Source organism: Frieseomelitta varia, unplaced genomic scaffold (genome assembly GCF_011392965.1).
Source record: "Frieseomelitta varia isolate USP_RPSP 00005682 unplaced genomic scaffold, Fvar_1.2 scaffold_34, whole genome shotgun sequence".
NCBI lineage: Eukaryota > Metazoa > Arthropoda > Insecta > Hymenoptera > Apidae > Frieseomelitta > Frieseomelitta varia.
The window spans coordinates 472,245-484,084 of record NW_025110079.1 but is presented as its reverse complement, the minus strand read 5'-3'; the positions used below and the strand labels follow the sequence as shown (position 1 = coordinate 484,084).

The following is an 11,840-nucleotide window of genomic DNA, read 5'->3' as shown; positions in this document are numbered from 1 at the left end:
GAGTTAAATACTATGTAACGAGTAATAGAGGGTTTTTCGAGGGACTGGGGGAGGGTTGTAGGTGACTGGGATTGACGGGGTTGGTTTCTTTTTTTTCTGTTTGTAAGGTATAGGTGTAGACGGGTATACGCACGATATATATTTAGTATATATCCTATAGAGAGGTATAATATTACGTGTAACGTAATATAAACGTACTATGTAAACGTAGCTTGTTAAGTAATAGGTACATTGTAATAGGTCTCTTTGAAGCCGCTGATAATATGCATTCTTCGTGGAAGACCGTTTCTCTTTCTTTCTCCTTTCTGCTTCATCGTCTTCTTCTGTCTCTTTTCTTCTTTTCTTTCTTTTTAATATTTTTATCTTTTGTCAGCAACACCTGGCAATACTTGCCAGAATGCAGAATGAAAGGAGAAGCGCACGAAAGAGATGACAAGTCGGGGGGGTTTTCCACGAAGAAATACCTAGAATATGTTTCTAAACTAACGGTATCATAGTGACTTCCCAAAAAGCTATAGTTAACTAGTAGTCTCAATAGTAGGAACGTATACATAGTATAGTAATTCGTCAAAAATTATATTCGCTCTAGCTAATTCAAACCTAGTTTCACCTAAAAAAAAGTCTCATTAAAGTAACTAAGGTTCGTAACAACACAAATGTTTACCTAATTTACCTAGATATATATCTAGGTATACATATGGATATGTATAAATAGATATATATATGTATATATATATATATGCTCCGATATGTATAATCTGTAGGTCTATTACAAAAACTAGAAGGTTGTAATGCGGCTCTCACAAAATATATCGATATCAATATATCAAATACTATATGGCATTTTTACCAAATACGTAGATACAAAACAATATATAATATATGTATATAATCTGCTATTTATCTAGAATGGATTAATTACTTTAGATATTCCCTTCTTTTCTTTTTTTTGTTATTTCATTTTCCTTTTCATCATTTAATACTTTTTTTTATTAATTTTATTTCTCGTAAGGTACGTATCGTATATATTATATATTTATATATATATGTTATATATGTATAATTATGTATATATGTTATATGCATACGAGGCTTCGACGTATATGTATATAGATTCGCGGGTGTGTGCATCTATATACATACAGATAATTCTAAACTCGCGTATTTTTTTTTTCTTTGTTTTTCTTTGCTTTCTTTTTCTTTTTTCTCTTTTTTGCTTTTTTCTTTCCATCGTACACATGTACACCGTATTGGAATACGTGCTCCTCCATTTTCTCGATATTATGAAATTTCATGAAATTCATTGCGAAAAATACTCTGAAAGGCGCGACGAATGAGAAATGTTTATCGCCGACCATTTGCCGCGCGCCCCCGACGCGCTATCCGCCGTCACCATTCACGATTCACGGCTTTATTTATACCGCTCGACATGTCATCCCGTGGAAATCAGGAATTCACCTCCTTCTGGGAATAATACACGGCGTGCCGCTACCTGGGAATGTATTCTTTCTTTATTTTTTACTTTCTCCCATTTCTTCACTCGTTCCTTTTCTTTTCCTTTCCTCTTTCGTCCCCCCCCCCCCCCCCCCCCCGTTCCGATGCAATTTTAGCAATCTACGATCTCGACGACGGGCGCCTTCGCTCTCGAAATCGAGCGAGCAACCTTCACTTTTATAGAAAATAGAATGCCACGGGACCTCGACCTCGATCGAGCACCAAAGATTTCATACATTTTCCTTTTCCTTTTTTCACCCGACACCGTCGTCGATCCCTTCACTATCGTCCCCTACGAACAGAAATCGTTCGTCGAATCACGCGAACACAGCGAGCGCACTACCATAAAGCTTCGATCGAGTTTTCTACGAAATAATCTAATATCTACGAATCAATTGACGTGTTGTCGCGAACGCGAGCCGTTCGAGGCAGGAATTTCTATCTCTTTCGTTCGTCGAAAAGTACCTAAACGTCCCGTGTGGTGTACTGTGATTGCCTTTTTACTTTCCTCCTTCTCTGATTGGAATTCCAACGATAGTCTAACCGAACTATATTCGAAACGCGTGATACGTTGGTCGTTCGCGATTGATTGTCTCTTTCACTACTTTAGAATTTTCTTTCAACCCTTTTAGTGCCGGACAACGATTGTCGTTGGATACACTGTAGCGAAAAAACGCTCGGGACTGTATCGTGGATGATTCATTATGCTTGAAAATAATAATGATATGTGTTTGCTTCTTTAATGCTAAAATTATTATTCACTTATCGTGTTGAAATATAGATTTGAGATCTGATCGTTTCTTAACGCGTTTCTTTCTCAGTTCTGCAATTATCATTTAAAACCAAATTTTGATTAAAACATTGCCAAACGTTTGGCTTATGTCAGCACTAAAAGGGTCAGTCAACTAAATTTCTATGCAATTCGCCGGTAAATTACACTCGAATTCATTTGTCGTTGATTCTACGAATTGACGAAAAGGAGGAATGGCTTCTGCAAGAGGTACGTTCGATGTATCAATTTGCTATCGAGCGCTGCTCACCGAAACAAACTAGTTTGTCTAAATATGAACACTTCGTTTTATTGTCTCACTACTTGTCCCTTGCTACTCAACTACGAAAGTCAACTACCAGTCTTTTTCTGACGATGTTGGTTCGTTTCACTTCCTACGACATCTACGTTAACCCTTGGTTACGAGGAGAAACAATGCCACATTGGCGACTAACCGAATACTATCGGACAAACGTTATGACTCGCTACTACTTTATAGTTTTTTCTCAATCTTTATTTTTCTCTTCCTTTTTTTCTCACTACGATCACAGTTTTATTGAACTGAGCTTCTCGAGCAGTCTCGCGAGAATTTGTTTATTCCCACACTCGAATCCTGAGGAATAAAAAGGAATGGCTTCGTCTATGCTACGTTATTGCACTTGTCGATATGTCTTCGATTCGCTGTTACGCCGAAGTCGAAAAATCATCAGCAGGGTAATTTACGCTATTACTTTCCCGAAAACGAAGGCGACGAGGTCCTAAATCGAGGAATGTTTCAAAGTGCCGCGAAAGGCACCTGGTGTCCCTTTATGAGAACAACGTATAACGAGAAAGAAAATAAGTATCCTAACAAATGCAAAAATGGTAACGAAACAACGATTTGGCATAAAGAACACGATCGAACATGATATTAACACGTCGTTTAAATCAGAACGAACCCGACCAATTACGAGTCGATAGAAACATATCCGTTCAAACACTCTACACGAAATTACACAGCTACTGCTCCAAATTTGTACGTCCTTAAATTCCTTGGCACGTCATCTTCATTCCGTATAATTGTACCAAAAATATGCATTCTCCTGCTACCTCGAATATCCTACATCTACTCTACACTAGTCAACATCTACAGAATTCGATTTGATCAACGCATCGAACCAATGAATCAACAGATAAAGAATGATCTACGGTAGGAATCCATTTATATGAACTTGTCGGGATGCGATCAAACTTTCGATCAAAGAATCAACAAACAAGAGCGATAATAAAAATTTATTTGCATAAACTTGTCAAGAGACTATTAGTGTGCGTCTAGGTAATTGAAGTTCATGTACACAACAGGTGACTAATCATTTATAGGAGATTTTAAAGCGAAAACACCATGATGCGAAGAAAATATCCAAAATGTGGTGTGCTAGCGAAACAATTTTCAACCAAATGCATAACTTTATCAAAAAAGTCCGCGCTCGATTAATACCACTTCGCATCATCCAGACACCAACTATTCTAACAGTTCGTTCATATGAACAGACATCTAACTCGTAAATCACCTGCGAAACGAACGAATGTGCAAAAAACCACGTTGGAATATTGAAACGAACAAATCAAAGAAACAAATGCCCCGGGAAACCTTGCAAGCCTCTCTACTGAGGCCTGGAAAGGGGCGTGAGTATCGTCGGTCATAGTCCGATCGTGGGTATCGGATGGTAAACGGCACCCATGTCGAGGCCCTGTACGCCCAACAGGTCGCTCATGGAATAAGTGAGAGTGGCTGCTCGAGAGGCTGCTGCGGCCGCGACCGGATGAGGCCTGTAGGAGGCTGCGGCCGCAGCCGCAGCCGCGGCAGCGAGGGCCCTCTTGACATCGTAGACAGCCGCGGTGGTGGCCGCTGCGGCGGCCGCAGGTGCGGTCGCGCCGGCAGCGTACTGGTAGGTAGCGGCCGCGTTCGGTGCAGCGGTAGCGACGATCGGAGCGAGCAAGTGGTGGTGCGGGGTGCCGGCGGATGCTGCAGCGGCTGCATGTGCAGCGGCGGCAGCTGCCGTCGGAAGGGGATACGGCGCGTAACGATAGGTGGTGGGGGTGGGTGTCGCGACCATCACCAACTCACCGTAAGCGCCTCGGTTGGCCGCTCGCGTCTTCGCCAGGTTCGCCGGGAGCATCACTTCCTTCGGTTGTGCTTTCTTGCATTCGACCTTGAAATTCAACAGGGAACGATCAGTCGAGTCCTGGGTGGTATGACGACGATGGGTGACCTGAGATTTTGGAAGGTTTGTTGGAAGGATGCAAGAATCAGGGGGAGGGGGTGCTTGAGTCTTACTAGGAATCCTGTGTTTCTTCTGAAAATGTAATTTTCTGTTCAACAGGAAATGGTTAGTCGTGTCCTGGGTGGTGTGACGACGATGGGTGACCTGAGATTTTGGAAGGTTTGTTGGAAGGATGCAAGAATCAGGGGGAGGGGGTGCTTGAGTCTTATTAGGAATCCTGTGTTTCTTCTGAAAATGTAATTTTCTGTTCAACAGGAAATGGTTAGTCGTGTCCTGGGTGGTGTGACGACGATGGGTGACCTGAGATTTTGGAAGGTTTGTTGGAAGGGTGCAAGAATCAGGGGGAGGGGGTGCTTGAGTCTTACTAGGAATCCTGTGTTTCTTCTGAAAATGTAATTTTCTGTTCAACAGGAAACGGTTAGTCGTGTCCTGGGTGGTGTGACGACGATGGGTGACCTGAGATTTTGGAAGGTTTGTTGGAAGGATGCAAGAATCAGGGGGAGGGGGTGCTTGAGTCTTATTAGGAATCCTGTGTTTCTACTGAAAATATAATTTTCTGTTCAACAGGAAACTGTTAGTCGTGTCCTGGGTGGTGCGACGACGATGGATAACTTGAGGGTTGGGAGAATGTGAGAATTAGACAAGGTACTTGAATCTTTATATTAGGAATCAGGCAGATATTTCGAACAGTCCACGAGTCAGATTCTGTGTTTGTACAAAAAATATATTTTTTCGTGTAAAAGTTGATGTTACCTTCGCTAAATGTCTGTTTTGAGGGAGCCTAGGATACCTAGTTTGAGTAAAGGAGAAAATTAAACACTTTTGAACGTGGTATTGGGAAAATCTATCAGAACTCTGAGACCGAATTCATTAAACAATCGGACCATGATCATTAAGTAAAGATTGAATGCAATTAAATTCAGAGTAGAGTGTATATTCGATACTACCGTAAGACTAAAGGATAAAGCAGAAAAACTAGGATGTACACAGGAATTTCGCTAGTAATGCAGTTACTTCGTTCGTCTGACGAAGGGTGAGCCTTAACGAATGTGAAATGGTGAATTTCCGCGACAAACGCGTTCGATCTTCTGTTCGGGTAACAAACGAGGTTACGATAATTCGTTGGGCCGCGTTACATCCTCGTTATGAATGTGTACTTGATCACGCGCTTTGATGCGCGTAATCAAGGGTAATCCGCCGACAGCTAATCAACGTGATCTATCGCTCTAATATTATCATTTCAAATAGACGACTGTTTTATACTCTAGTTAATACCACGACGATGGTGTTGCTGGGTTATTGACGGAATCGCGGGATCGCCCGTAGCTCGTATGGATTTATGGTGTAACGAGAAGTGGCATCTCGCTAAATCCTTGATCGACGTCAACGGTATTTCGCTGCTAGCAGACGACAAACAGAACTGTCTATTACCGTAGGACCCGTGTGATCTCTGCTGTGATGGGCTTTCGAGAAACCGCTTTTCGTCTTCCAGTGTGCGATCCGCACACGCTCGACCGTGGTCGTCGCTGCGTGTTCACGTGTGCGGGTGTGTACGTCGTCTGCGTGTGTATGTCACGTGCGTGCATGTCAAATGCAAATAACCACGGCAGCCCTTCTCAATTATACGGAAAATTAATTCCGCTCGACGCCGTATCCGCAGACGAAGAGCGGAAGGCAAATACTGTTTGATACCACCTCTGTGGCCAGGTGGCGAGGATGTAGGAACAAGAGGGAGAGAGAGGAACAAGAGAAGGAGAATGGGATGGTCTCTTCGTTCGGCGAAAGGGGGTTTTGCAGGCCAGAGTGGACTCACCATTTTGTTGTTGATTTCGTGGAAATGAATCTCGCAGACTTTGTCGACCACGTCCTCGCTTTGAAACGTGACGAAGCCAAAGCCTGGAACAGAAAAAAACAGGTATCGTTTAATAATCGATAATGAAAGGCGCCTCGCTTTGCTACCAAGCGAAACTGTACGATAGAGCAACGTAATCAAAGTTAATTGCACCGCAGTTTCTATAAATTCTTCCCTTTCAATGGAAATTTATTTTCATTTATTTTCTCTTTCTCTCTCTCTCTCTCTCTCTCTCTCTCTCTCTATTTTTCTTTTTTTCTTTTTGCATCCGTTATATATTAGTTCGAACGACATTTCACTGACGAAATATTGAACAGACAGAGCTAACAAGATCCACGGAACAGTCTATAGAAACTCGTGCTGTTTCAGCGCGACGAGAGGATTCTCAATTCTCAAGGATTATCAGATCTTGCGCGCGAATCTTACGCGACACTTTAAACACGTGGCACGATTCCGATGAATGTCCTTTCATTCGACGTAATTCACCGTGCTTAAAAACCCGAGTTAACGTAACTTCCACGCGCACCCTGGTGCCACGGAGATAACTATACCGTCAGATCTTCCATTAATTCAGTCGAGTCGGACGAGTTTTGTTTCCTTTCCAACCCGTTTCTTGTCCCGAGCTACCCCTTTCCACTCGAACGCGGTCTAAGCATTTCTGCTCGAAATTTATTTCACTGTAGAACGAACCAGGAACGGAGAGATAGCAAGAGAGGAATAGTCGAAAAAGGGATGACGAAACGTTGGGGCGGTGCGCGGTGGGGAAGAGAGGGGGTGAGTACGATGAGCCGGCGAAGAGTCATAACTTAATCAAGCATCAAGGGTTATTAAAAACTTTGCATTGGTCTCCAGGTGATTTTAATCTCGCCCCTTCGCGTCGCTGACTTTCTTCTCACCCTTCTTCCTCCCCCATTCCCTCCTCTCTTCACCTCCGCCCATCCCTTCGTCAGCTTCTACTCATCCTTACGCGGGAAGCGTAGTAATTCAGGCTCAAGTTATCCGGCGGGCGCGAGTTATACGAATCCAGTGCGCGATGTCGCTTAAGATAACCAGGAGTTAGTGCTTCCGTGCTGAAGCAGTCTGCGAGAAGAGGCGAAACTACGCCGGGTGACTCGTAATTAAACACAGCCGATGGATACCGGAGCCGAATGCGAGCCGACATCTCGCGATTCTTCGAGCGTTCTCTTCCCTCTCTTAAATTTTACACCGGAAATAGAACTGCGGGGGCAGGAGCGGCGCGCGCTGAATTAAATTACTGTTGGAACTACGGTTCATTCTCTGTGCACTCGACGAGGGCGAATCCACGGGCGGCGAACCTGCGCTCGAACCGAGAGGCCGCTCGTGCCATCGTCATCCCTCTTGCAGTTTGTCCGTGTAATTAACATCGATCGGTCTTAATTTCACATCCTTGTTTATTTACTCTTCGGTTAATATGCGAGAAGATCGGGCCGCGAACCTCCGGAAAGATCAAAGTTCGCTGTGTAATGAGAGTAATATACGGGATTACTTTTATTCCCGGCTGCTGGCCGGGAATGCTAATGCCACGGGGAAAACTTCGGCCCTCCCTCCACCCCTCTGGAAATTATTTGATTTTCCATGGAGAGTGGTTCCGCGAGGAATAAAGGGAATATAAAGTAGTTAAATTGATGAATGTGTTATTCGTACGGAGCGCGAGCTTACGGCGGCGAACGAATGAAATAAAGTGCGGTGAAGAACGCCGCGTCTAGGTTTTTCCTTTCTCCGCCGCCCGTTCGTGCGGTAATGGTCATTTCGCATGAACCGTACAGCGGTTTAATGCCTGGCTAGGAGAAACGAGAAAAATCTCGAAAACTCTCTTACGTGTTACGCTTTCACGTAATCTTTTAATAAAACGCTTTTAACGATTTATCCGCGCAACTTGCTCCTTTAATGCCACCAACTACGGGGAGGGCCGATAGTCCTAAAAATCTATCTCTTTATAATTCATCGATTTTACGGCCAGCCAGTTGAAGCGTATTTCTAAACTTAACGAACTATATTCAGGCCGAAATACATGTTACATTTAGTATCGTGAATATTGTAAGAACTGACCTGTAAGTAAGATAACCATACAAGTACGTGTGTGTGTGTGTGTATATATATATAACGTTACCGAATTTAATATTCTGTGTTCGAATTGATGGACGTATTACGCCCAACATCGTCGCAGAATGTAAAATTAACCGACCTCTGATCGAAACGGCACACTCGGTACACTATATACGAGAATATATATAGCGTAACTCGGAACTATGTTCCCGAGCTTCTCGCTTCTTCTCTTTCCGATCAAATTCTCTCTTCGATTCACTTTCTTTGAATATCTTTCTTTTCACATCGAATATCGCCTCACCCCCTCCCCCTCCACCTTTCCCTCTTCCACGCGGTCCTTCCCTCTGGCATCACTTTCGTCTGCAACTTACACTGCCGGTCCCTCGACCTTTAAGCTCCTCCGCCGGCATGAAAAGCACGAGTGATTAAGTTATAAACTTGGCAAGACGTCCGTTTGAGTGAGGAAGGGGCTTACTTCATTTATGTAATTTATTGTACTCTGCCAGTCAGGCTAACTCCACGGAGCCTGAGCACTCTCGCCGTGGTACAAAGGCCATGCCCTGACACCGGTAACATTTAACTACTTCCTGTTGGAGTCTACCGAGCGTGCACGCAGCGTCCGGACGCAAGGACCGAGCCAGAGTGGGACATGGAAAGAGAGAGAGAGAGAGAGAGAGAGAGAGAGAGAGAGAGAGGAGAATATTCACCGTTCCGATATTATTCGTCTTTTAAAGCGTGCCCTAATATCCTGCAGGATATTACAAAGTCGTCTTCCTTTAAGAGGTATTAAAAAGTTATGACAGGACTGTTCACGCTCAAGGCCCACGTCCTTCAGTCACTTTTGCGCTGGGAATAAAGTCGACGGTATGCAGCCGGCGATATGATGTATGCGAAATATCGCATGAATTTATAATATGACCGACACCGTTATAAAATAACGGGCTCCTCCCTTCCGTACGTCTTCGTGCGCGCCAAATGAAATTACATTGTTTCATAAATTCCGGCAGCGTTAAACCGCTTCACCGTATTCCCTAAGTATAATCTTGTTCCTAAGTTTCGAAACAATTGCGAGAACCGAAAAATGTCCAGGAAATTACTGCGTTCTCCAAGATTCGGTATTTCACTTGAAACGAATAAAAAAATGTGTGCGTTTAATCTTATAGCAATGGTTTTGCCAATTGGACGAAACAAAGTTATCTTTTTCCTGCAACTTTTTTCAAACAGTTTTAATAACATTTTGTATGAAACCAATAGGTTATAGGTCTTCAAAGTTTCTGACGCGTGTCACGAGTCTTCAATCAGACTATCCCAAACACGCTTCGCACCTCGTGAAACACGTTGCTTCACGAGCGGTTGAAAATACTTCGCTTCATGCGCCATGGAATATCGTCGTTCCGGGGATTTTGACACGGCCGAGCGTTTACTTTTACCATCGATAAAACGAAGGTCACGTGTTCTCAGGGTCTCGACTATTGGACAGGATCACCACGGGACAAAGAGCGGGGGAAAGGTAAGGTCAGCGCGGTCAGCGGTCTGCGAGCAGTCCAATAAATTTTCCAAAGAAAAACCAGGACCCCGTGCTCGAATTTTCATAAGGGGATTTATTTTCCATGGTGGGGTCTCGAGAAGTTCCAGTCTCGCTTGGAGGAGGTAGCAAGGTCCAGCGGCCGTCTCCGTTGGGTCATCGAAGAGGCGGCCGTGAGGGAAAAAGGTGCGTGCTCAGCTGTCCAACCCCTCGTCGGACGCCAGATGCGCTCATTTCAATAAAAAACACACCCCGAAATATCCTTTACTCGTGGCGGCCGCCTCTCTTTATCCTCTTACCTACCGAGAGTTCCTTAAACGATCCATAAATGGTCCTGCCGGTGTGAAATTACTGTAGAGTCGTGCCGGTTATCTGACTTCTTTTTTTCTCGCTACCTTTCCGGACCCGTGGAGTTATGGCCGACTTTATCGACGGAGGGCAGCGAATCGAATGAAAATATGTTTCGGGCAACGCCACTTTCCCGAAGATTTAGCTATTAAAGGGAGCGCGAGTCTTCTCTGGCGTATCACGCGTGTACAGTAGGTAATGATCTTATCGATCAGACAATGGATTTCGAGGAAAAATGGATTCGTTGGAAACTCTGACACGATCGCGTGATTTATTTTCCTTGAACGTTGTACAGTTTACTGACAATATATTTTGCTGTTTGATTTTTAATTTGAATTCCTTGATTTTACTACGTTCTTATTATTGTATTTATTCACTTTCGATAAAATTCATAGAATAACAGAACGTAGACTTGCATTTGTAGCAAATTTGAAACGACTGAACAGGATATACGTAACAGACTCTCTTTTCCACGTCAAACAGTGATTCCAAGAATACAGTCTATAAAATGATTTTCTATCCTCGAAAAATATGATTTCTCATAAAAATCCACTATTTCACGCTGTACGGACCGACTAAGATGACAAATCGAATCAACCGTCGGTCCTTCTTAAAAAATTATCCAATCGAGATAAACCTCTAGCCGCGAGAGATAATCGAAAAATCGTCGACGATCGTTAAAGAGCCAGGGAACGATACATCGTGAAAACGACGTATCTAATCTCGGCGACGAAGTTGGACAAGTATTAGCGGCTTTCGTTCTAGGGTTAAATTCTCTTGACGAGAGGAAAAATGGAGCTTGATGGCTCCAAGTGGCAGGCGTTGACGGAAGAGAGCAATTCTTCCCTGTTCTCCGCGACCATCGTCGTCCTCGTTCGGTTCTCGTCTTTTCCACCTTCTTTCTCTCTTCGTTCCCTTGTCTACCTACCGCCCTTCCCCCATTTCTCTCCTCGTCATCTCCACCCCACGGTCCTCGAGCATAATGCGACCCCGCCATTGTACCAGTGGCCATGTTAACGTTTAAAAGCCACGCTGCCGTTAAGCGCGTTTCAGAATTTTACCGTCTATTGAAGAATGGTAAAAGGTTTCTTTCAAAAGGCTCGGCTGGCAGAACGATTTGAAACTTGTAAATGGATACGGCTTAAACCTTCGCTACTCCGCCATTTCTATCCGTCGCACCCTCCTCGACACCACACCTCTAACGTGGTCCTACCTGTTAGGTAGGTGGCCGATTTCTTTGAACAGTTTGTTTGCTCGTCTGGTTAATGAGGCTTCGTTCGATGCAGAAACAAACTAGAAACGATTTCGACGTCGCTCGGTTTCCAGCAACAGACTAATTGTAACTGGAGTGGCCGATCGTTAAATTTCTAAATTGCAGTGAATTTATAACCCAGTCGAATCGGACTTCCGGCGCACAAAGGTCGTAATCCGTTTTACGGTCATTTCTCCGAAGGAACGAAAAGTTGGAAGAAATGGTAATTTCCTTTTCTTTTTTTCTTTCTTTTTCTTTTTTTTTTTTTT

General features: G+C 43.7%; 1 protein-coding gene across 6 annotated transcripts in view; it reads right to left on the bottom strand.

Moving 5' to 3' along the window:
- The window catches only part of LOC122530369 (RNA-binding protein Musashi homolog Rbp6-like), a 501,655-nt gene that overhangs the window by 29,042 nt on the left and 460,773 nt on the right, over window positions 1–11,840 (bottom strand). For all 6 annotated transcript variants that reach the window (XM_043657245.1, XM_043657244.1, XM_043657247.1 and 3 more), the window contains 2 exons: window positions 6,341–6,423; window positions 4,371–4,455 (listed from right to left, as the gene is read on the bottom strand). In XM_043657245.1, the coding sequence (XP_043513180.1) occupies window positions 4,371–4,455; window positions 6,341–6,423 (168 nt within the window). The remainder of the gene's footprint in view (window positions 1–4,370; window positions 4,456–6,340; window positions 6,424–11,840) is intronic.